Source organism: Helianthus annuus, chromosome 8, assembly GCF_002127325.2.
Source record: "Helianthus annuus cultivar XRQ/B chromosome 8, HanXRQr2.0-SUNRISE, whole genome shotgun sequence".
NCBI lineage: Eukaryota > Viridiplantae > Streptophyta > Magnoliopsida > Asterales > Asteraceae > Helianthus > Helianthus annuus.
The window spans coordinates 66,797,185-66,824,969 of NC_035440.2; the positions used below are offsets into that span (position 1 = coordinate 66,797,185).

General features: G+C 36.7%; 2 protein-coding genes across 2 annotated transcripts; both read right to left on the reverse strand.

Moving 5' to 3' along the window:
* LOC110941877 (CBS domain-containing protein CBSX6) lies at positions 1 to 3,729 on the reverse strand. Its single transcript, XM_022183569.2, has 2 exons — positions 2,637 to 3,729; positions 1 to 1,212 (listed from the first exon to the last, which is right to left on the reverse strand). Exons 1-2 carry the CDS (start codon positions 2,981 to 2,983, stop codon positions 309 to 311), a joined length of 1,251 nt encoding a protein of 416 aa, XP_022039261.1. The 5' UTR covers positions 2,984 to 3,729; the 3' UTR covers positions 1 to 308.
* Positions 3,730 to 23,483: 19,754 nt separating this feature from the next.
* LOC110943964 lies at positions 23,484 to 23,917 on the reverse strand. Its single transcript, XM_022185693.1, has 2 exons — positions 23,761 to 23,917; positions 23,484 to 23,680 (listed from the first exon to the last, which is right to left on the reverse strand). Exons 1-2 carry the CDS (start codon positions 23,915 to 23,917, stop codon positions 23,484 to 23,486), a joined length of 354 nt encoding a protein of 117 aa, XP_022041385.1.
* Positions 23,918 to 27,785: the final 3,868 nt, after the last annotated feature.

Sequence of the window (27,785 nt, forward strand, 5' to 3'; positions counted from 1 at the left end):
TTACATATAACATGAATTTATTTATTTATAAAATTATAAAGAAGTGCATATTACACATAACATGAATTTATTTATTTATAACAAATATGACCTCAGACAACAAAGACTAAAAGAAGGTCGACATGATGCACAACCTCCTCACCGAAACAACCAGAAACAAAGCAAGGACGACACAGCGACTTAAAAACAAACCACAACAGAAGCAATCTTTAACATAACCGACCCGAAAACAGTAATTTAACCAAAAAAAGACCCAAAATTCACGATTCAAAACAGCTTAGCATGTACATTCTTGATTCACTTTTTTTCTATGAAGCCTCTGGAAGAGAGGCGGCAGGGGGGCGGGTGACAGCGGCTAAGATGTCAGCATACCCAACCAATCCGACCAGAACATCATCATTCTCGGTTTCAGTCACCCAAACATGAGTCGCACGATGAGACAACATCTGAGCCATGACTGCAGCCAACGAGCTTGTGGTTTTACACGTTAAAGGCACACTCCTACCCCTATACATGCTTCTATTAGAACCAAAACTTTGACTTGAAGGGTTGTGGTTAAAAAACCCAATACTCCTGCTGCTAAAAGTCCTTTGCCTGATTAACCGCCCTCCACCGACACCATTTGCACCATCTCCGTCACCAGCCGCCAACAAATCAGGAAGACTCCTTGAAGATTGATTATCTTCAACACCTGTCACAAACTGACCTGCAGAAAGATTAGCAAGCGCCCACGCAGCAGCCAAATAATCACATTTCCATAATTTAGAAGCCGAGATCTCTCCAATAATCTTGTGTTGACCGTCGGGTGTCGGGTCAACAACTGCAAATGCACTTGGTTCACGAGGGATCTTACGCGCAGCTTCCATTGCAGGTGATAACGCTTCAATTGAGCAATAATTAGGATTAATTGCACCAAGAGATGAGATGGAAGATAGAGGAACGGGAGCTAATGCTCCTAAACAACCGATTAAAAAACGGATCACATCTTCTCTAGAAAGACAACAATATTTGTCACGGATTATGGCGGTCGGTGTTGAAGATGAAGTTCGGTTGATAGTGGGAATCGTAATATTTGGATTACTATCTGGGTTTTTGAGCCATTTTCCGTTGTAGAGAATTGAGAAACGCTTGCTCATGCCACGCCATCCTATGCTTTTCGGAACAAGAAGACGCCTCACGCCATGCTTCATTATCTCCAATGCATCTATTAATCTAGCATAAAAAAAGAAAGATGTAAATAAGCGGGTCAATATGGGTTTTGAAAGTCGCCCAAATTGTATTTTTAAGGCATAAACCTCTAACATCAGTTTATTCAGAAAATAATACAAGTTTACAATCGTATTTAAAACTAATTATGTAAGTAAAGATTTTAAACAAGTGTTTTGGGTCAACTCGACCCGTTACGCAAAGTAATTGGTGATCACTTCTTATAAAGTGTGGCATCTACCACAATTGGCTAAATTAATTCATTGGGTCCATAGTCCATACAAAGAGTCCCCCCCTAACTTTAGGCCTTCTATTTAACAGGAATAGAACTTCAGACTTGATGTTGACCATATATATGGTGATTGATCAACTTGGGTTGTGTTTTACTGATAACAGGTCAAACAGATTATTTACAAAAAAGAAGAGAAAATAAAACAAGTCAAACTGTTCAAAAGTTGTTTGAAGTGCATTCAAGTGCTTATAATGTCCTAAGTTGGTTTTTAAAGAAATTACATAAATACAATTTTTCATATAAAAAAAATAGTCAAGTACAAAATCTTCACAGCTTGGTGTAACGGTTGATTCTCCTATGACTCCATTATATATCACTATGATTAGACTTTACCCAAGTTTTGCTTATATGTGTAAACTTGGACCCATCAAGACTCCTTTAAGTACGAGTCAAAACAGGTTGGGTTGGGTTTGACCCCCCTCCTACACAACTTAGGGGCTGTTTGTTTAGCTCTTAATGGTTCAAACCTCTTGTTGGTTCAACACTTAATGGATCAGACTGTTTGTTTCGCGAGCAGATGTCTGAATGGTTCAGACATTTGCCTCCGAATGGTTAAGCATTATACTGAGTCTGAATGGTTAAGACCTCTAATCTGTATTGGTCAGAAATTTGCCTCTGAACAGTTAAACATTTTACTGGCTCTTAATGGTTCAGACCTCTTACTGGTTCAGCACTTAACCATTCAGAAATTGCCAAACAACCCCTTAGTTTGAAGTTATAATAACCAACGTGTATTATATACTGTAAAACAACTCATTATTGAAATAATTATCTATTTTCGACCTGTTTGACAGGTTCAACAATCAACCTCTGAACTTGACAAGTAGACTAAAACAGATCCGAACAAAAAGGAACAAATATACAAATGAGCAAATGTGATTAAACTAACAAGGACAGATCAACATCAAGAACACCCTTTAATCCCAAAATCTAGAACAATCAATCTCTTATCCCATCAACAGTCTAATCTTTTTGAACCAATCACATCCTCAAATTTCAAATCCAATACTCCCAAACAAAAACTAAAATCATGTTCATATTGTGCAAGTGTTTTCAATGTAAGTACTGATATTAATATTATAATGCCATGTTCATAGCATTAATCTGCATCAAAGTTAAAATCAGGAAAGATCCTAACCTGGTGCCAGGATCAACTTCCTTCAACAAAGTATTATCCGGAACAACCACCTCCGAAACCGGTGTCTTCATCGCTTTCTCCTGATCATTCAAACAATCCTCTCTAGCCAAAAAAGCAACAATATCCAGTGGATTCAATATCCCCACAAACCTCTGATGCCTCATCTCTGCGTTCTCAATCAAACCCTTTTGCACGGATCTCCTCCTCCAAACCGCAATCCCGCATTCAGTCGATTCTCCGATCGCCCTGATCGCCGCCTCCACCGTCTCATTCTCAGTAAACTCCACCATCTCTGGCTTCCCCACCGTCAGATCCCCAACAACATGGTACAAAAACACCGATGCCATTTACTTGATTCTTAATCTTGGGGTTTCAGATATCAATTGATAGATTGATTGATCCTGAACTATATCGATTGCGAGAATCTTGAAAATCAAAAACCCACTTCAATGTTGAGGGTTTTCACTGAAATTGATGGAGTAAAACAGAAACCCACTTCAAAGTTTAGATTTTTATTGAAATTGATCGGCTGTTTAAGAATCTTGAATATCAAAACCCCACTTCAATGTTGAGGGTTTTGATTGAAATTGATCCAGTAAAACAAAACCCCACTTCAAAGATGAGATTTTGATTGAAATTGATCGATTGTTTGAGAATCTTGAAATTCAAAAACCCACTTCAATGTTGAGGGTTTTGATCGAAACTGATTGATTGTGTGCGAATTAAACTTGTAAAACAAAAACCCACTTCAAAGTTGGGGTTTTTAACTGAAATCGATGGATTGTTTTAGAATCTTGAAAAACAAAAACCCACTTCAATGCTGGAGGATTTGAGGGAAAAGGGTGCGAGTTATAAGAGGGTATGCAGAAAGATTAGAAGAAGGTGAAAACGAGTGATGGGTAATTTGAGAAGGGGCTTCAAAGAGGACGAAATGAAGTGAGAGTAAGTGAAGGAATTGGCCATGAAGCAATTTGAAGAAGAAAGCCCATGAAAAGATTAATTTTTTATGAGTTGATTGAGTTTTTGGTTCAGGGATTGATAAGGTTGTGTTGAGTGGAGGGAGGAGAAGAGATGCGAGTGTGTTATTATTAGTCAAGAAAATTATTGAGTTAGGAGTGTGAGACCATATGACAAGGACAAGTTCTTGATGGGGGTAGTATAAGATCCAAATTTGAAATTTGCAACCAATCATACACTATTAAACAAATCTTTAATGTGTATTTTGTCTCTCATCCAAATTAAGAAATCATAATAATCAATGGAAATTTAATTTTAAAAAATTATACAAACATCTATAATTGACTAATCAAGCGCTATCGATTAACTAACAATCTATTGATTTAATTGATCCGGAACTATATGTCCGTCATACAAGAGAAAAGTGTTTTTATACCTAAAGGTATTCAAGAAATAGACCTTCGTATACTAGAGCTATATACATGTAACAAGATCTATATGTGTTAAAACAATAATGTTGTGTTCCCAAGTTTCATTTAACGATAGAAGAGAAAGGAAGGGGAATTATAAGGGAACGGAAAGGAAAAGATGTGATTATATTCATGGGGTGGAGTTATTGTAAAAAAAGACCAAAAGTGTGAGAAATGTAAGAAATAATCTCAACCATTAGATCTAAATTAATTGAAAAGGGTAAGATTGTAAATTAATTAACAAATTCAAATATGGTAATCCTTGATTTAAGGATTTGGAGAGAGAAAAACCTGGATTTTAGGAATTATAACCGTCCATAAATATAACACCATTCAGATCATGTTCATACATGGTGTTTTAAATATAACACAATTCAGAAAATATAACACCATTCAGCACAAAAATAACACCATTTAGTACAAAAATAACACCATTCAGCAGTAAATAAAAAAAACACCATTCAGTACAAAGAATATAACACCATTCAGTACAAAAATAACACCATTCAGCAAACAAAATAACACCATTCAGAAAAAAAATAACACCATTCAGAAAAATAAAATAAACACCATTACTGAAAAGAAAAAGCTAACACCATTCAGTACAAAAATAACACCATTCATCAGTAAAATAAAAATAAAAAAACTATTCAGTACAAAGAATGTAACACCATTCAGTACAAAAAAAAACACCATTCAGCAAACAAAATAACACCATTCAGTAAACAAAATAACACCATTCAGAAAATAAAATAAAACACCTCTGTATCATCTTCTTCACTTCCGGCACCACCACCACTGCCACTTCCGGCACCACCGCTGCCGATCCAGCACCACCACAACCGCCGCCGCTCGAACCACCACCACCGCCGCTGCCGCTCGCATCCGTCATCCGAATCAATAAACATGCAGCCCCGCTTCCGACACCGTCTTTGAGATTGATGTTTTCAACAACGATCGTCTTCAACAACCGCTTCCGACACCGGCTTCCGTCATCCAAAATCAACAACGATCGTCTTCAACAACCGCTTCCGACACCGGCTTCCGATTGATGTTTAATCTTCCGATTCGTGGTGGTCTTGGAGTTGATAATGGAGAGACAAATTCTGAACGTATGATAGAGAGAGATCTGGAGAGAGAGAGAGAAATTGTAGGGATTTTGATTTAGAAAATGGGGATAAAAAGACACAATTGCCCCTAGATATTTCAATTCAGTCCAAATTAATAAAAATATTTTACAATTTGGTCCCTATTATCTCAACCATTAGATCAAAGATCTAATGGCTGAGATTCTTTCTTACCTTTCTCACACTTTAGGCCTTTTTTACAGGATCCTCTACCTATATTCATGTTCCCGAGTTTAATGAAAAGGAAAGGAAATTAAATATTTTATGTGTTCCCGAGTTGGGAGGAAAAGAAAAGAAAGTTACAATTTTACTATTATACCCTTTTAACATAAAACATCTTAATCTTAATCTTATGTAAACACACTTTGAGTTATAAATACCAGCCATAACATTATTTAAGTTAATCACAAGGTAAATAAAAACTTGATCATTCAAATGTAAAGGAAACACATCTAATATTAAAACAAATCATTCTTTATGTATATAATGTATTATTCTTTATGTAACTGTGCTTTAATGAACAATATAAAAATATGAGTAAATTACAAGTTTTGTCCTTTATCTTTGTATCAAATTTCAGGTTATGTCCTTTACCTTTAAAATTGATGAGTTTTGTACTTAGTGTTTCAAAATCCTACATGTTATGTCCTTTAGACCTAACTTAGTTAATTTTTTTTGTTAAATCAGATCACACAAGGGTAGTTTAGTCTTTTTACCCGTTTATTAAAATATACATTAACAAATAAAACAAAAATAAACTTAAAAATTTAATATTATATATATGTATATACAAATACCCCTTTCTCCTCCGTCTCTCCACTACCACCAAAAGCCATCACCAACCACCTCTCTCAACCTCCACCGCCACCACATCTATCTCCACGTTTGAGAAGCTGCTTTCGGGCATCTCATCCCCAATGTTGATGTCTTCTTCACATGTTTCCTTCTTGCTCTTCTTCATACTGTTGATTTTCTTACCCATGGGAACCTATACAAAAACAAAACTATCAGCACAGCACAACAGAAACAAATCGAATAAAATTAGCAAAAAACAAAACTTTCTAACAATCAAAAGCCTTACATCGTTAATGTCGGCCGAGACACTCGGTGCAGCAACTGCGGACACATTGTTTACCAAAAGCGCCGCCTTTTCATCTTGGTAACATGTTTCTTCCAGTTGGTAACAAACCAATCAAGCTCCCAAAGCGTTTCCGTTTCCAACGCCTCAATATCAAGCTCGATTTCATCTCCCTCTTGCGCCAATTGATCGTTCCTCTTCCTAATAATCTGCAACAGCTGAGGCATCTTTTCCGGAGGCATACTCTGCAACCCTAACTGAATATCTTTTCCGGAGGCATACTCATCGGGCCGGTTTTAACCCTCTTCGATCTCTCAGGCGACTGAATATCGTCCCAAGAGCTCCCATCCAATTCATCCACAACCGAAAACTCATTAACAACCTGCCGATTCGTCGCCCATTTCGCCTGAATTGGTCTAAACAGCACCTCAAAATACCTTAACAGCGGATCCGCCACATCATGAACCTCATCCAGAATATGAAACGGTGGTGGAGGGTGTCACACCCTGCTAGTTGCGGAAGCGTGTTGCGTGTGACGTAAGAAAGGTAATCATTGCATCCAATCATGTATCACCGGCTCAAGACTTGTTTCCTGAAATACATGTAGTTTTAAAAAGTCAACAAAAGTTGAGCGAGTTCATGCAGTTTTTGTTATCATATGTAATCGTAGTATTCATGAAAATGAAATCTTGTAATCATAGTATTCATGAAAATGAGATCTTGTAATCGTAGTATTCATGAAAATGAAATCTTGTAATCGTAGTATTCATGAAAATGAAATCTTGTAATCGTAGTATTCATGAAAATGAAATCCTGTAATCGTAGTATTCATGAATATGAAATCTTGGTATCGTAGTATTCATGAAAATGAAATCTTGTAATCGTAGTATTCATGAAAATGAAATCTTGTAATCATGGTATGTTCTGATTCATTCATGGAGTCTGTTAAGGATCTATCAGTGGGTAGCGAGCCCCTGACATAATGTACCATAAGTAAATAACCAAACCGAGAACACTTTGTTATCATTTGGGATCACAAAAGCACTCCACGGTTAACAACTAGGAGTGGGGCGTGCCTCAAGCCCAATAGATCTACACCTTTTGCACCTTGGTCACTAAGTGATTAATGGTTACTAATGTTATCATCCTACCTATGCACATTGATCATGTTATCTACTACTCCGTAACTAACATACCAATAGTTTTAGCATGTATTTCCCCTCGATGTTTTTGAAAACAAAACATTGAAATCAGTGAAAGGAGGGACATGAACTCACAAGTTTGCGTTCCGTGTATTATGATATCGAAGTAAGCGTCCGTACGTGTCAATAACCTACATGTGTACTAATCTCGTTAGACACTAGGTCTTTCGGACCTCGTACAAGTTGTTCATCTTGAATTCTTTATTATGTTCTCGTTTGTCATCTTTGGAACAACTTTGTATTTTAGAGCGTTGATAGTTTACTCGCTCGATTGTTATGTATATACACATATTCTATACGTGTTGAATTCATAAGCGTATTCATGTATTTTATGTGTATTGACTTATGTGTGAACAGGCTTCATTCTTCACATGTCCTCGTGCAGTGCACGCATGTCATTGAACCTTTGCTCATGTCATTGGACCGAGCCCATGTCATCTATGTTATCGTATTTAAACCATGTTTTAATGTTATTGGGCCGAGCCCATGTTATCTATGTTATTGGGCCTAACCCGTGTTTTATTGTTATTGGGCCTAACCCATGTTTTATTGTTATTGGGCCTAACTCATGTTTTATTGTTATTGGGCCGAGCCCATGTTATATTGCCATTGGGCCCTAGCCCAAGTATTAAGGAATTTGGGCCTAGCCCATTACTAGCTTTGATAGGCCCAATTCTAACTTTAGGAGTCCATTAACATAATCTTGCAATTTTTACCAAAATGTTACCAAGGAGTAAACTTTAAATAAGTTCATTTTTCCTATGAAAAATACTTGGTAATTTTTTTTATAGTTTTCGACTTTCCGGATTCTTGTTATCGGTCACTTATACATGTGCTCGATTTAACGTCTAAAATATGTTATTTTAGACTCGACTTTGTAGTAACTTGTTCACGATGTCGATACGCCCAATCTGTTGTCTTCAAGTGTTATCTATTTCCATTTCGGCCATTTTATTTAATTGTCCGATTTACTAGCATTTCTTGGACCATGTAGGAACATGTATGTGTATTTATTTTGATCACCCTATAGATATCTAGTACATACACATATAGCACATATTACATGCACTTGACAAGTTTTCAAAAAAAATATATATATATAATTTTTACCAAAAATATATATACATATATGGTTACATTTTTAACCATTTATTTTTGTAAAAGAATAAGTTTAAGTCCATAAAACTTATTGAATATTTAAGACTTAAATATTCTCATTAGGGTTTCCAAAAATGACGTTTATGACCACTAATCGCGTTTAACATTGTTAATCACCCTTTAATCCCCTCTTTAATCGCGATTAGATTTTTAGAAAAATTCGCCATAGTTTCCCCTAAACTACGACGTTTCCCACATTTTCAAAACGCGTTTAAATCACCAAATCAATTTCCAAAAATTATATACATGGCTCATGAACATGAAGATGATGATCTTTATGATTTAACATATCCATGTTTAAATCATATTTTTAAGTTCAACATAACAATATTATCATGCTTATAAATTACTACATCATATAAGCATTAAGATCATCACAATATCATTTTTCATACAACTAGTCTTAACATAATCAACATAAATAACAAGATTACACTAACTAGTTGCACTAATCTACACAAATTAACACATAATATGGTTATATTTAGTGTTTATTAGCTTTGAGATTAGGGTTTTTAGTGTGATTTTTATTAATCTTTGAGATGATCAACTTGTACTTCCATAATCTATACATAACAATGAACTTAAATAGGGTGTCTAGGAGTCTTACAACTTTGCACAAGCTAAATAAGAAGATTAGAAGAAGATTAAGCCTCCAAGAAAGCTCCTAAGTGTGTTCCATGCTTAACCCAAGTGTGTATGATCTTGTAGTGGCTAGATTATGTGAAAATAAGGTGTTTAATGTTAGCAAAAGAGGAGTTTGAGGGTGTTTAGAGGCTGCCGTGAATTTAGAGGAAGAAAGGGGAGGTGGTTGGTGTTTGCAAGATATGAAAATGCAAATGTGATAAAGGAATGGTAAGGTGCCATCTTTTTATATAATCTTTCTTATTTCTTTTAGTCAATGGAAGATCTTTTCTAGCCATACTCCATACATCATTAATTCTAATATAGCCTAAGGGGTATGGCCGATTGGAGCATGTAGACATGACTTTTATATTTGTTTTTTTTTTATTTAGTTAAACATGTGACATATATGATAAAATGTGAGATATTTTGGTAATTAGCTTAATTAGGGTGATTAGGGTGTTAATGGTAGTTTAGGATTTTAAATAAAGTCCAACTAGTTTATTAGTTTAGTGGGTATTAATTTTGGATGGTAAAAAAATACCACTAGTTCGCTCATCGGTTCGATAACGGGTAAGATATGAAAGGTGTAATATAGTACCGGGAGCGATGGTTTTAATTTACCATTGATGCTATAGCGTTTATTCAAGGCGTTTCCAACGCCAAAATATGGTTAACTAGTTTGCCAGACTAGTGTAAGTTGGATTTTGATACCTTAAACACTTTCCGTTTAGGCGTCGGCTAGTTAACGACACTTTTATGTCGTACCGACAAACTTTTCCGCAAGTTGTTATCTCGCACCCGGGTGAAAAAAAAAATGAAGTTATTTCGAGTTCCAAATTGAGCTTACCTAGTTCACTAGTTCCTTCATTTGGTTGTTATAGTGGCGAAAATATCGCTTGCTAGTTCACCGGATCGGTATCGAACTAGTTTAATGCATAGCGATGCAATATCAAAAGCTTATGGTTTTGGACACCCCGTTGATATCCTTAAAATGTTTTAGCGTGTTTTTCATCGATTGACATAATTTCGGAGTCCCGGAAATGCTATAATACGGATTCGGACGCGTTGAAAAAGTTATATTTTAGCCGAAACGAACATTTTAGTAATAAGGGCGTCATACCGGAAAGTCTTGTATCTTTGCAAGATATGTTTTCGTATTAGTGTTTTCTTATAAAAATGGACTTAGTTATGTTATTCGTGTGTCGTTTTTCATAGTTTCGATCTGTTTTCACGGTTTTGCTAGCATGAATAGTGTGACCGTAAATAGTGCGCGCACCAATTTCTATCAACACTTTTAGGACATTGTTTGCTTGGTTTCGCAATACGACGAAAACCAACATATGTTATAGTATTGTTCTCTTGTCCTAACACTGTTATCTAATGTACGGTTCAGTTACGTAATTAAATTACGCTAATTGCATGAGATTATGTAAATAAAATAGTGATTAATTTGTACGGAATCATCGGTTATTTGCCATTTGTCACATTCTCCCCCTATTAAAAAGAATTTCGTCCCGAAATTCACGTTGAGTTATCCTTTGCAGGATTCTTCGCGAACAGGTAGGGATATTTTGCCTTAATCTGATCTTCACGTTCCCATGTGTACTCGGGCCCGTGACGTGAATTCCAGCGGATCTTGACTAGTTCGATATGACTTCTCCTTGTCTTGTGGACTTTCCGGTCCATAACCTCAACAGGTTCTTCGGTAAACTGGAGCGTGTCGTCTACATGGATTTCATCCGCTGGGATGATAACTGTCTCGACGGTCATACTTTTCTTGAGATTCAACACATGAAATGTGTCGTGTACGTTACTAAGTTCTTCTGGTAGTTTTAACTTGTACGCGACGGTACCGATCGTTTCCAGAATTTCAAATGGCCCAATGTATCTCGGGTTTAGTTTTCCGCGTTTCCCGAATCTAGCTACGCCTTTCCAAGGCGAGACTTTTAGTAAAACTTTGTCTCCGACCTCGAAGGATAATGGTTTACGTCTTTTGTCCGCGTAGCTCTTTTGTCTATCACGAGCCACTTTGATACGGTCTCGTATCTTTGATATCTTGTCAGTAGTCTCTCGGACTAGTTCCGGGCCAATGAGTCATTTGTCTCTGACTTCCGCCCAACACAGCGGTGATCGACAGTTTCATCCATATAGTGCTTCGTATGGGGCGGTTTTAATGCTTGTGTGATAACTGTTATTATAGGAAAACTCTACCAAAGGTAAATGAGTATCCCAGTTACCGCCTAAATCCATCACACAGGCGCGAAGCATGTCTTCCAAAGTTTGGATGGTTCGTTCGCTTTGGCCATTGGTTTGCCGATGAAATGCGGTGCTTAGATCCAAACAAGATCCAAGTGATTCTTGAAATGATTGCCAAATCCTTGACCCAAAGCGACCATCGCGGGCAGAGATTATTGAAACATGCACTCCATGGCGTGCCACAATCTCTCTAAGGTAGAGTTCAGCTAACTTCTCGGCACTGTCTTTTTTCACGAATCGGTAAGAAGTGAGCCGACTTGGTTAATCGATCAATGATAACCCATATCATGTCATGACCTCGAGAGGTCCGCGGGAATCTTGTGATGAAGTCCATTGATATCTGTTCTCATTTCCAAACGGAAATCTCGGGTTGTTGTAATAAGCCAGACCCCTTCTGATATTCGGCCTTGACCTTTGCACAAGTTAGGCAATTCCCAACATAGGTCGCAATATCTCCATTGAGATTAGGCCACCAATAGTATTCTTTTAAGTCTTGATACATTTTATCTGGATCCTGGATCTATTGAATATTTTGGCTTGGGTGTTTTATCCAGCACCAAGTCTCATAGACCGCCTAAATATGGAATCCAGATCCTTCACATGAAATATAAAGTGTCATCTTTGCTCGTTTCCCTTTGTTTTTCTAATCCTTGCAAGGATTCTGTTTGAATGTTTTCCGACTCTAGATTTTCTTGTTGTGCATCGTGCACTCGAGTGGTAAAGCTCGTTTGAATTGTCAACTCTAAAGCTCGTACTTGTAATGTTTTGACTCGTTCTTCCGGCTCACAGCATCAGCTACAACGTTTGCTTTGCCCGGATGGTACTTGATTTCACAGTCGTAGTCATTCAACAACTTCACCTAACGATGTTGGCGTATATTTAACTCCTTTTGATTGAATATATGTTGAGGACTCTTGTGATCGACGAATATGGTGCACTTTGTACCATAGAGATAATGACGCCAAATCTTTAAAGCAAATACCACCGCGCCTAGCTCTAGGGCATGAGTGGTATAGTTTTCGTGAACTTTTAACTGTCGTGACGCATATGCGATGACTTTTTCATGTTGCATTAACACGCAACCCAAGTCTTGATGCGATGCATCACAATACACCACAAAGTCATCGATGCCGTCGGGGAGTGATAAGATTGGTGCTTGGCATAGTTTATCTTTGAGCGTTTGGAATGCCATTTCTTGTCTTTCACCCCAACCGAACTTTTTATCCTTTTGCATAGGAGAGGTTAGCGGTTGAGAAATTTTTAGAGAATTTCTCAATGAATCTCCGATGATATCCCACTAAACCCAGAAATTGTCTTACTTCAGTTGGGGTCTTTGGGGCGTTCCAGTTCTTTATGTTTTCTATCTTAGCTGGGTCAACATGTATTCCGTTCTCGTTCACCACGTGACCAAGAAATTGTACCTCGCGAATCCAAAATTCGTATTTCGGGAATTTGACATATAATTGTTCTTTCTTAAGAAGCTTCGGAATAGTTCTCAAATGTTGTTCATGTTCTACCTCGGTTCATAAATATATTAATATGTCCTTAATGAATACGATCACGAACCTGTCGAGGTATGGCTTACATACCCGGTTCATCAAATCCATGAACACGACAGGGGCATTTATTAAGCTGAAAGGCATAACAAGGAACTCGTAATGCCCATAGCGAGTCCTAAACGCTGTCTTAGTAATGCTTTCCTCTTGAATCCACAGCTGACGATATCCGAATCTTAGATCAATCTTGGAATAAAGGTTGGAACCTTGTAATTGATCGAACAAGTCATCGACCCTCGGTAATCTATACACATCCGAAAGGTTCCGTCTTTCTTCTTGACAAATAGCACCGTAGCTCCCCAAGGTGAGAAACTCGGTCTATAGAATCCTTTGTCAAACAATTCCTGAAACTGAGTAGATAATTCCTGCATCTCCGAGGGTGCGAGTCTATATGAAGCTTTCGCCACCGGTGCAGCTCCTGGCACAAGATCGATACTGAATTCGACTTGTCGCTGCGGGGGTAGTCCCGGCAAGTCTTCTGGAAAGACTTCAGGCTATTCCCTAACCACAGGGATGTCCTCCACCTTGCGCTACTCGGCCTTCTTGTCGACAACATGGACAAGAAAGGCGATGCATCCGGTTCTCAAACTCTTCCGAGCCTTCATACAGTTGTTAGTAAGCAGCCGTGTGTCGTGTTTCTCTCCGTGCACCAAAAGATGTTCTCTCGTCAGACAGGGGGAAAAAGAAAAATAGTTTTCGCAGCACAACTACTTCTGCTCGGTTGTCGGCCAACCAGTCTATGCTAGAAGTTAAGTCGTAACAACCTAATTGAATGAGTGAAAAGTCATTACTGAATTTTCGTGCTCCAAGTTCAAGTGTGCATCCTTTGATGTCTTTCCTGACTTGACTAATTTACCATTGGTCAATCCTATTGAATGGGAGGACGTCTTGTTTACTTGACTCGGCCAAGCATACTTTGAATTTTATGGGGATGAAGCTAATACCGACACCGGTGTTAAACAACACGGATGCAACGGGTCGGTTGATAGGAACGTATCGGTGACCCTTAATGACTTCACATGACTTCGCTAATTCCTCATTAGCTAACTTGATAGAGCAAGACATGTTTAACCTACATGACTCTAATTCGTGTATATGCTTAGTATCTAAAGACACTAAGTTAAGCCGACGTTGGTATCCAAAGAATTGATACATGATGGTTGTAGAGTAGAGCATACCCCTAGACTTGCTTACTCACTAGCTTGATTCATCCTTAACCATCCATGCTCGTAGTGACCTCCTTGCCACAGTAAAAACCACCTCGTTCATTCTTAAATATAGCTAACTCATTAGTTTTTGTTTTGTGCCAAGTCTCACCACACTGCTACTCTTGTCACTTTTGCAAGTGCCCTCATGATGAAAGTTTCACCTATCTCATTCTGAATTTTGACAAGTTATTAGCATACTTATTAATGCGAGTATCGATTATGGCAGTAATCGCCTTCGCTATGCTTGTCACGGGATTTCTCTTTCTCTTAACACCCTCCTTGGGCAGTCCCCCGTCCTCACCACATCCTTGGTGAGACTAACTGAGAGAGTTACTTGAAAATAAATCTAGGTAGGTGACATGATGTGATCATGATTCGGATCTCAGGGCTAAACCCTAAATGTAGCGCTCAGTGCGTTTGGATTCGAGTGTTATCCAATATGCAATCAATCCTTGACAGATTGTAGAGGCGTCAGGGTAACTAACAACATTAGCTCTAATCATGATCGAGTTCTAGAGCTCGGTTCCCAAGCTTGGAATTTTTCCACTAGCGACCAATACTCTTCTCGCTTAAGATTCTTGAGTTCTTCCCACAATAACCTCTTTGTTGTATTACTCCCTATAGTTTGCACTTGGAGATTCCACCAAGTTAACGCCTCATTCAACAGAAGGCTATTCGTTTACCAAAACGTTTACTTCGGAGTACATTTATTAGCAAGGTTAACTGACTTCCTTGTCTTTATCTAGCGGATAGAACTCACCGCACCTTCCGTATCAATGAGGTCTCGCGGCTTATAATCCGGAAAAGCCTTAGGATTAAAATCTGGTGTGATTGCATCCCCAAGTGTGGCATTGCCACTCATTCTCGTCCCATCGGGATTTGAACCACTTGAACTACCGGTATCATCAGTACCATCACTAGTGTCGACTCGACAACCTCATGTTGTTCCATATGACCTCTAGTTCAACTTTAATAGTAGGGCGCTGATTAACTGACCCTCTTCTAGGTGTAGATTTTCTTGTCGACGCCACGTTGTTTCCGATACATAGTATCATTGGGTCTAGGCTTTTATTTGGACAGATATAGCCTATCATGCGCCTAAGAATTAAGAATGTGATTGGTCATGGAAACCTCAAGACAGTGTTGCTCCGGTATATTTGAACAATGATATTCATGAATAAATGCATTCCAAAATGCATAGTACCTCTTGAGTGTATTAGCCATGTGCCTAAATGGGAAAAGAAGTAATTCGTTGAGGAGGAGAAACCAAACGGTCGTCTCCAATTTTTACAACGTGTATCCCATACTTCCTGGATCTCAATCGCCCAAAGTAGGAAAAATCCTTCGCCGCACTAGCACGTGTGATGAATACGTTGATACTCCTTGAGCTCCACGAGCTTCTACAAAATTGTTATAATTTCCATATATGTCGAATAGTGCAATGAAGGGGTTGTAGCAAGGCTCATGCCATATCATCCTTTGGAATAAGACAAATGTCAAACGATAGGGTTTAATGTAATCATTTCCAATAACTAAGATAGGGTAAGGTGTCATAGACACCAAATAACCAGCCTATGTACAATAATTCTGAGAATGTTGAGGGAAATTCTCAATGAGTGGCTAGCAAGTTCCGTGTGCCTTCGATGACTAGTCTCATACGACCCGTGTTATAGATCGAATGTTATGTGCGAACAATACGTGTGGTCTTCCTGTATCATAGAGTGTTATAGTAACCATCCCGGTTAGTGTTCTACTAGATAGAAACTCGAACGACTTAAAAATTTTGAATGGATTAGTGATCACTAGCTTGACTCGTAGAGCCTGCCAGGATTTCCATACACTACAAGTTGTTATTACGTGGGCCCCCGTAATAATAAATTGTCTTGCATGGTCACCCTAGCATTCTCTCGTTCAAAGCAGACCATCAGTTAGAAAGAGGACACTATTGTCTATATAGCTTCAACATAGGAGGGACCGTCGTGATGGTCCACGTGCTAACGCCTTTAAGATGAGTACTTCATCTTCCTTGTCTGGACGAGAGTGTCATCAATTACGATTAGTATGAGCCTCAGGGGCCTCGTTCCATTAATAGAGTTGTTGTCTAAGGCCGCCACCTCCGCCTCGTCGTCACTACCAAATCCAGACTTATACCCATCCGAGGGAAAACAAACATCTTCCACGGGATCAATACTTTAGGGTCTCACTCAGGAACCACGTCCGCCATAAGCTTCGTAATAGGCGCGAGGCCGTTATTCTCATCGCGTGAGCCGCCAAGTGTAATAATAAAATTCTTAGTCGACGGTATTTTCATTCATGGCAAAATGTTCCGTACAACACACACACACACACACACACACACATATATATATATATATAGATATATATAATCACTAAATCTCATGATGTTTTTGTTCTCATGTTTCACATGTACTTCCTAATGTTTTCAAGTCTATTCCTCATAGACCAACCATGTATTGATCCTTCTTTGTTACTTACGATTGAGCTTGCGTGATAGATCCTCATGTTATAGTGACACAATGAAAACCTTTTGTCATTTTGTCATACTTTTTGAAATCATCTTTGTAATGTTATCAACTTTGTTTTCATGTAAGAGCCCTTGGTGATTGTAGACCAAACTTTATAAAAGTTTGTCCCCAGTTCACTACAATCGGAGCTCTGATACCAATCTGTCACACCTTGCTAGTTGCGGAAGCGTGTTGCGTGTGACGTAAGAAAGGTAATCATTGCATCCAATCATGTATCACCGGCTCAAGACTTGTTTCCTGAAATACATGTAGTTTTAAAAAGTCAACAAAAGTTGAGCGAGTTCATGCAGTTTTTGTTATCATATGTAATCGTAGTATTCATGAAAATGAAATCTTGTAATCATAGTATTCATGAAAATGAGATCTTGTAATCGTAGTATTCATGAAAATGAAATCTTGTAATCGTAGTATTCATGAAAATGAAATCTTGTAATCGTAGTATTCATGAAAATGAAATCCTGTAATCGTAGTATTCATGAATATGAAATCTTGGTATCGTAGTATTCATGAAAATGAAATCTTGTAATCGTAGTATTCATGAAAATGAAATCTTGTAATCATGGTATGTTCTGATTCATTCATGGAGTCTGTTAAGGATCTATCAGTGGGTAGCGAGCCCCTGACATAATGTACCATAAGTAAATAACCAAACCGAGAACACTTTGTTATCATTTGGGATCACAAAAGCACTCCACGGTTAACAACTAGGAGTGGGGCGTGCCTCAAGCCCAATAGATCTACACCTTTTGCACCTTGGTCACTAAGTGATTAATGGTTACTAATGTTATCATCCTACCTATGCACATTGATCATGTTATCTACTACTCCGTAACTAACATACCAATAGTTTTAGCATGTATTTCCCCTCGATGTTTTTGAAAACAAAACATTGAAATCAGTGAAAGGAGGGACATGAACTCACAAGTTTGCGTTCCGTGTATTATGATATCGAAGTAAGCGTCCGTACGTGTCAATAACCTACATGTGTACTAATCTCGTTAGACACTAGGTCTTTCGGACCTCGTACAAGTTGTTCATCTTGAATTCTTTATTATGTTCTCGTTTGTCATCTTTGGAACAACTTTGTATTTTAGAGCGTTGATAGTTTACTCGCTCGATTGTTATGTATATACACATATTCTATACGTGTTGAATTCATAAGCGTATTCATGTATTTTATGTGTATTGACTTATGTGTGAACAGGCTTCATTCTTCACATGTCCTCGTGCAGTGCACGCATGTCATTGAACCTTTGCTCATGTCATTGGACCGAGCCCATGTCATCTATGTTATCGTATTTAAACCATGTTTTAATGTTATTGGGCCGAGCCCATGTTATCTATGTTATTGGGCCTAACCCGTGTTTTATTGTTATTGGGCCTAACCCATGTTTTATTGTTATTGGGCCTAACTCATGTTTTATTGTTATTGGGCCGAGCCCATGTTATATTGCCATTGGGCCCTAGCCCAAGTATTAAGGAATTTGGGCCTAGCCCATTACTAGCTTTGATAGGCCCAATTCTAACTTTAGGAGTCCATTAACATAATCTTGCAATTTTTACCAAAATGTTACCAAGGAGTAAACTTTAAATAAGTTCATTTTTCCTATGAAAAATACTTGGTAATTTTTTTATAGTTTTCGACTTTCCGGATTCTTGTTATCGGTCACTTATACATGTGCTCGATTTAACGTCTAAAATATGTTATTTTAGACTCGACTTTGTAGTAACTTGTTCACGATGTCGATACGCCCAATCTGTTGTCTTCAAGTGTTATCTGTTTCCATTTCGGCCATTTTATTTAATTGTCCGATTTACTAGCATTTCTTGGACCATGTAGGAACATGTATGTGTATTTATTTTGATCACCCTATAGATATCTAGTACATACACATATAGCACATATTACATGCACTTGACAAGTTTTCAAAAAAAATATATATATATAATTTTTACCAAAAATATATATACATATATGGTTACATTTTTAACCATTTGTTTTTGTAAAAGAATAAGTTTAAGTCCATAAAACTTATTGAATATTTAAGACTTAAATATTCTCATTAGGGTTTCCAAAAATGACGTTTATGACCACTAATCGCGTTTAACATTGTTAATCACCCTTTAATCCCCTCTTTAATCGCGATTAGATTTTTAGAAAAATTCGCCATAGTTTCCCCTAAACTACGACGTTTCCCACATTTTCAAAACGCGTTTAAATCACCAAATCAATTTCCAAAAATTATATACATGGCTCATGAACATGAAGATGATGATCTTTATGATTTAACATATCCATGTTTAAATCATATTTTTAAGTTCAACATAACAATATTATCATGCTTATAAATTACTACATCATATAAGCATTAAGATCATCACAATATCATTTTTCATACAACTAGTCTTAACATAATCAACATAAATAACAAGATTACACTAACTAGTTGCACTAATCTACACAAATTAACACATAATATGGTTATATTTAGTGTTTATTAGCTTTGAGATTAGGGTTTTTAGTGTGATTTTTATTAATCTTTGAGATGATCAACTTGTACTTCCATAATCTATACATAACAATGAACTTAAATAGGGTGTCTAGGAGTCTTACAACTTTGCACAAGCTAAATAAGAAGATTAGAAGAAGATTAAGCCTCCAAGAAAGCTCCTAAGTGTGTTCCATGCTTAACCCAAGTGTGTATGATCTTGTAGTGGCTAGATTATGTGAAAATAAGGTGTTTAATGTTAGCAAAAGAGGAGTTTGAGGGTGTTTAGAGGCTGCCGTGAATTTAGAGGAAGAAAGGGGAGGTGGTTAGTGTTTGCAAGATATGAAAATGCAAATGTGATAAAGGAATGGTAAGGTGCCATCTTTTTATATAATCTTTCTTATTTCTTTTAGTCAATGGAAGATCTTTTCTAGCCATACTCCATACATCATTAATTCTAATATAGCCTAAGGGGTATGGCCGATTGGAGCATGTAGACATGACTTTTATATTTGTTTTTTTTTATTTATTTAAACATGTGACATATATGATAAAATGTGAGATATTTTGGTAATTAGCTTAATTAGGGTGATTAGGGTGTTAATGGTAGTTTAGGATTTTAAATAAAGTCCAACTAGTTTATTAGTTTAGTGGGTATTAATTTTGGATGGTAAAAAAATACCACTAGTTCGCTCATCGGTTCGATAACGGGTAAGATATGAAAGGTGTAATATAGTACCGGGAGCGATGGTTTTAATTTACCATTGATGCTATAGCGTTTATTCAAGGCGTTTCCAACGCCAAAATATGGTTAACTAGTTTGCCAGACTAGTGTAAGTTGGATTTTGATACCTTAAACACTTTCCGTTTAGGCGTCGGCTAGTTAACGACACTTTTATGTCGTACCGACAAACTTTTCCGCAAGTTGTTATCTCGCACCCGGGTGATGTATGAAGTTATTTCGAGTTCCAAATTGAGCTTACCTAGTTCACTAGTTCCTTCATTTGGTTGTTATAGTGGCGAAAATATCGCTTGCTAGTTCACCGGATCGGTATCGAACTAGTTTAATGCATAGCGATGCAATATCAAAAGCTTATGGTTTTGGACACCCCGTTGATATCCTTAAAATGTTTTAGCGTGTTTTTCATCGATTGACATAATTTCGGAGTCCCGGAAATGCTATAATACGGATTCGGACGCGTTGAAAAAGTTATATTTTAGCCGAAACGAACATTTTAGTAATAAGGGCGTCATACCGGAAAGTCTTGTATCTTTGCAAGATATGTTTTCGTATTAGTGTTTTCTTATAAAAATGGACTTAGTTATGTTATTTGTGTGTCGTTTTTCATAGTTTCGATCTGTTTTCACGGTTTTGCTGGCATGAATAGTGTGACCGTAAATAGTGCGCGCACCAATTTCTATCAACACTTTTAGGACATTGTTTGCTTGGTTTCGCAATACGACGAAAACCAACATATGTTATAGTATTGTTCTCTTGTCCTAACACTGTTATCTAATGTACGGTTCAGTTACGTAATTAAATTACGCTAATTGCATGAGATTATGTAAATAAAATAGTGATTAATTTGTACGGAATCATCGGTTATTTGCCATTTGTCACAGAGGGTAGGTGTTGTAGATGGTGGTTGGAGATCTAGGGTTTGGGTAGATATAAAATGGGGGAAAAGTGGAAGGGTTGGTGAAATGACTTATTTGCCCTCATGTGCAACTCACATGACCTGATTTAACTGAAAAATCTAACTAAGTTAGGGCTAAAGGACAAACCGTATAACATTTGGAAACATTAAGTACAAAACTCATCAATTTTAAAGACAAAGGACACCGCCTGAAATTTGGTACAAAGATAAAGGACAAAACTTGTAATTTACTCTAAAAATATTGGTTCCAGCTTAGGGGCTGTTTGTTTACCTTTTAATGAGGCTCTTAATGGTTCAAACCTCTTACTGGTTCAGCACTTAATGGTTCAGACTGTTTGTTTCACGAGCAGATATCTGAATGGTTCAGACATTTGCCTCTGAATGGTTAAGATTTATACAGAGTCTGAATGGTTAAGACCTCTAATCTGAATTGGTCAGACATTTGCCTCTGAACGGTTAAGCATTATACAGGCTCTTAATGGTTCAGACCTACCTCTTACTGGTTCAACACTTAATGGTTCAGATCTCTTACTGGTTTAGCACTTAACCATTCAGATGTTGCCAAACAGCCCCTTAGTGCTTTGAAAGTGGCATGAAAAATCATTTTAAACAGGGGCGGACCCACATGGTCCAGGTCGGGGTCCACGGACCCCAATATTTTTTTAGAAAATAATAGAACCGGTATGTTAAATTTTTCAAGGACCCCATAAAATAAATTAATTGGACCCCATAATATTAAAGCAAAGATGGTTTGGTGGTAAATCCCCTTGTCTTCAAACAAATAGATCCCAAGTTCAAGTCTTACATGCCTTGTTTTTTATAGTTCATTTTTTTCCATCAAAATTAAAAATATAATCTAGTGGTTTCATGTCCACTAAATGCTTCTACATTATTTCCTAGCCCCGGACCCGACTACGATGACCGACCCGAAAATTTTAATGTTTGGTAGTGAAAAATCCTTACACAAAAATGGGACCCCAATGAAAAAAAATCTTAGGTCCGCCATTGATTTTAAATAATACTTATGCTAATAAAATTGTAGAGGCAGATCTCCTATATTTAGGTCCCAGTTTACTCTTTTTCTCTAAACAACATGGAAAGTAATTTAAATTTGAAGCAGTACCTGCTGTTGTCCTCAACGGCATGGTAGGACAGTAAATATCAGAAATCAAAACATATACATACACATAAACCTAATCAACCAATGAATAACATGAATCCTTCAACTAGCAATTGTCTTCGACATACATAACCAAAAATTAAAGTACCCAAGAAAAGAAATTAAAATGTCTTAATTGTCCGAAATCACTAAGCAAAAAAATCGAGTAATCCTTCAATCATCTTTTGGACTCGTTTATTTATCCGCACCCATCATATCTTTAAGTACATCCATTCGTATTTCAGGAGGACAACTAAATAATGTCCCTGCTTTTGCCTGATTGGTCGTTAAATAATCTAAAGCCTTCGGTATTTCATGGGACTCCAAACCCATCGGCGCCAATTCCTTATAAATTTCCTCACCTGTATACTCACGATGATGAACTCTATCTAATATTTTATTGCCATCTATAATAGCATTAGCAACATTCTCAAAGCAATTTATAAGCTTTGAGTTAAATGTTTCATCTTCTTGCTGAAGTTTTCTTTTTTTAATTTTATACCTTTTTGCATTATAAGATTGTTCAGGGGAGGAGGCGTAATACCTAACACTTGAATATCGTCTTCAATATTGTACTCGTTCTCCAAAGTTATTTCATTGGTCGCTAGTAAGTCATCCACATCTGTAATTGTTTCTATATTAATGGTGGCATTATTGTTCAATCGAGCATTCGTTTCTTTAGCAGTTTCAGCATGTATAGCCGACGCCCTATCCCTTGCAAATAGCGCTAATAGTTGGTTGTAGTTTGACACTTTTTTTGTCTTCAATGATGCAGCCTCGGGTTTTGACTGTTAAGCAAAAAAAGAAAATTAGTATTATAAATGATAACTTAAATATTTTAAGGAATTTTAAAACTAAAAACACTTACCTCTATCAACTTATTCCATACTTTAATTAGTTGAGTATCAGGATTCCTCCATGAGAACCCACTCAATGAAGTTCCTCGAAACATATCATACCATTGAGAAAAACATAATTTTAGTGTTTTTAAACGATTCCTCAAATGGTTTTTAGTAATCTCTCTTGTAAGTTTTGTAGTCAGCTCTTCAATCATATTAGCGTATGCTTGTGTAGTAAATGTCCCATTGATCCTATTACCTTTATCTTGTTGTGTTATCATTGCTTGAATGAAGGCATTATCCATAATCTCTGTCCACTTCAATTGTTCCTTCTTACTGGTATTTCCACTAACTTCAAGTTTGATCATGATGACTTTCTTCATGGTAACACAAATAAATAATACAAAGTTAAAATAATTAAAAATTTACAAATGGAAAATGTAATCATGATAATAATTTCAAACACCAATCATCAATACAATGTCAAATAGAAAAATTAAAATGTACTATTCTAGAACTACTTTGACATATCTATTTCATCATTCGGATAAGTCAAATAGTTAGTCCACATTTCATTAGCAACTGAATTCCTTAGTTGGTCTGCTCTGGTATTACCCTCACGTATGTCTCCTGTACTATGATGTTCTTCTTCTTCTGATCCATTCAACACCTCATGTAAGACCTCATCTTTGAGATCTTTGTCACGATCTTCCTCTAGTAAAAGTTGTGTAAAATACAACATGTCAAAAAGATGTGTGATTGTGTTTCACAAGAGTAAAATGGTTCTGTTGTACTTCTAATGATAGGAAACCTCTTTTTTAGGACACCAAGTGCTCTTTCAATTGCATTACGCAATGATGCATGATGAAGGTTAAACAATTCCTTTGAATTCTTAGGGGCATGAGTGGAGTACTCTTTCAAATGATACCTAACACCTCTATATGGTGTCATTAGTGTAATCGTATGAGGCAAGCCCGCATCTACTAAACAAAATCTACCTATAAATAAGTTGTAATTAGTATTATTATAAAAAATTACACAACTAAGTAAATTCGGATTAAGGTATTACTGGTTGGAATGACTAGTTTATCATCTCTAGTAAGTGCATTCTTTATTATTCTTGAATCCGATGCGGTACCCTCCCAACCAGTTAAAACATATGTAAACTTTAAATCATATGTACAAGCAACCAATACATTTATTGTCGGGTATCCTTTATGACCATGATATCTAGGGGCATCTTTGTTAGGTACCTTGACACGAACATATGTTCCATCAATTATCCCTATGCAGTCCTTGAAAACGGATAAAATCTTTTTTTTCTTGAATTTCTTTAGGGACAATATCACCTTTCGGTTGTTGAATATAACGACTTTCTAACGATATAATTGCTTGCAAAACTCTATGGAGGCATCGACTGGTTGTTGATCCAGAACGACGGTACATCCAAGAGGCAAGCCGGTTTCTCAAGTCATTTCCTACAATATGCAAAAATCTTGCAACTTGCTCTTCAACGGACATGCGTTGAGTAGGTCGAAGACCACCATCACGCTTTAGGATATTGCACAATGTCATAAAAGCTTTCTCACTCATACGAATAAGTTGGCGACATTTACCACTTTTTGAAAGATCGTGTAACATCTCTTCTCGTACACATCGTCTCTGTAAAATTTCATCTCTAGTAGGTAAATTAACATGTTTTTTGGTAAACATTCTATGTCGTATAATAAAAACCACCAATAAGCAAAATATTTTAATTGCTTGCAATTGTCTAGCTCACACAACATGAGTTGTATTGAGTATCTGGTTATCCATAGCAAAGGGCCAAAATTCGCTTAAAAATAAAGAAAAAAAACATCTCTTTAGCACAATGGAAAAGACAAACCGGATCCACATAATGATATTAACACAAATGAAAAGGACATAGAGGGTTTATAAAAGAGAATGTTAATTCATAAAAGATAATCATTTCCTAGGGAGAGTTAATTCATAAAAGATAATAGATTAAATGAACATGTAAATGTTAATATTCTAATGGAATTCGCATCATGGGTGGCCTATGTTTTAAATTTTGTAAATTTTATTAGTATGCTACTTTATGTAAAAAAATATTACTCTGTTTAGTTATAATCTCAAAAAACACAACACAATATCCTTCAAAGTTCAAACAATAATTTACTCAATTAACTATAAAATTCATAATACAAACCCTAAAACAATGATAATAATCAACAATCTGATCACAAATTTCAATTATAATACAAAAGGATGCCTAAAAATTGTTGACTTTATGCAGCCTTCTAATAAAATACTACAATTCCTTTAATTCAATTTCATATGTACTCATTCTCATTATAATGGCCCATAACATTCTTAACACTAGAGTAGCATGTCTTTCTTTTTCAACAACGTGAATAACTTCAAAATGTAAAAGCAATAGGCAAACCGAATTATAAACTTTATAAGTGCATATTTAAACTCATACTAGGTCATCGAGATGGAGGAGAAAATTGGCACCAGGAGGGGAGCAAAGTGATGGTTTTGGCGCCAGAGGAGAAAACAATGTATTAGGTTAAAGAATGGTGTATGCTATGTTTATTTATAATGAATTAGAGGGCAATTTGGGAAATTTAAAAAAGTCTGAGATTCATAATAATCTTTTCTCACCAAATCTCTCCAAATTAGGAGGATGAATATTTGCATCAATCATCCCCTTGTTTCCTTTCTTTTCTCACCACTTCCCTTCCTAAAAAAACTCTAGAACACATTTATTACTCTTTTCCTTTCAATTCCTTTCTCTTCCCTTGTTAAATGAAACTCGGGAACATAGTTTAAGAATATGGCAGGGGAAATGTCGAGGATCCACTCCGGCAGATAGCTTCTTGATCGGAATCTACATACAAAGAACACCATTAGTCTTAACACGAAAGGTGGCCTCCCGCGTTTGGACTCCGGCATGAGAATCAGTAAAGATCTCTTAAGAGTTAAGCATAAGTGGGAGAAAATAGTTTTAGAGATAGAGAGTGAAGTGAACATAACCTTTGAGCTGAAGGAGACTTCCTGTTAGGATCTGAGTTTGAATTGTTTGTAAGAGTTTAAGATGGAAGATATAAGAAGATACCAATTATGAAATAATGCAGCGGAATGAAGATAAACTTTAATTCACAAACAATGAGAGATTTGAATTAATCATGAATACTTTTAATTGAATGATTGAAATTGCAATGATTCACGTATGCATGAAATACAAACTCCCCCTCAGCCTTAGATCACTCTATTTGCTCATACAAAATGTCTAGTGATGAAGTGATAAATAGAACAGTACACGCATTGTTCTATTTATAGTACAATGCAAACCTCTGAGGAATCTAAGCTGACGTCACCTAGACATTGACATCTAACAACTTCTAACAACCTCTAACATCTACTATAACTAATACACTGTTACATTCGAAACACTGATATACATCATTCGTTGATTCAACATCTGATGAGCCTTTTCCTCAGTTGAGCCTTAGCAGACCTTCTTCATCAGACTTTATCTTCTTTCAACATATGGTGATCAGATCTTTGTTATCAGCAGACTTTAGTCTTCATCAGTGGTTTACTTTGGCAGACCTTGTGAATCAGCAGACTTTAGCTTTTAGCAGACCTTTGGTTGCAGCAGTTGTTTGATGCCTTTGCCATTGGGAGGAGAATGACTTCAAGCACTGTTATTATGGATCAGTTGATTGTAGACTATTTTGACTTTCAATCATTTGTTCTTTTGGCGGGGTCCACATGATCCAACAATTCCTTTTATAGGCAGAACGGTCTGCCCAAGAAGTCTCCTTTACAGCTCATACTTTAAATCCAAAGTTTTAGATCTAGTCATATACTTCAACTATACAATATTTAGAATTGAAATTTGCAACCAATCATTTATACATCCTAATAAAGAACATACTAGGGTGCCGCATGACACTTTTCTAGCTTCCATTTCACACATGGCATTTTTTATGGCTACATTTGACATATGGCACAACGCGACGAACTTTTTTAAACCTAGTTAAGAAATCATAATAATCAATGGAAATTTAATTTTCAATTAAGAATTCATAATAATCAATGGAAATTTAATTTAAAAAAATTATACAAACATCTATAATTGACTAATCAAGCGCTATCGATTAACTAACAATCTATAGATTTAATTGATCCAGGAACTATATGTCCGTCATACAAGAGAAAAGTGTTTGTATACCTAAAGGTATTCAAGAACTAAACGCTCGTATATCATAGCTATATACATGTAAAAAAATCTATATGTGTTAAAACAATAAGAGTATGGCAGGGGGAATGTCGAGGATCCACTCCAGCAGATAGCTTATTGATCGGAATCTACACACAAAGAACACCGTTAGTCTTAACGCGAGAGGTGGCCTCCCGCGTTTGGACTCCGGCATGAGAATCAGTAAAGATTTCTTAAGAGTTAAGCATAAGTGGGAGAAAATAGTTTTAGAGATAGAGAGTGAAGTTGTGACAACCGGTGATTTACGGCTCCTAATTACGTGATTAACAAACATTTAACACGACTACGACGGATACCGACATTATTTTTTATACACGTTTTTAGCTCTAAAATATTATTTTACTAGGCTACGGTGATTTCGGTTTTAAAAACGTGTCTCGTAGGAATTACGGGCCGCTTAAACAAGGGGATTGAGCTTGTGGGCCCTGGGCCCAAGCCCAAAACCCACAAGCCTAAACCTGCACATAATATATTAGAATTTTATCAAGATTTACAAAATCTATACAAGATTTATAAAATCTACACAAG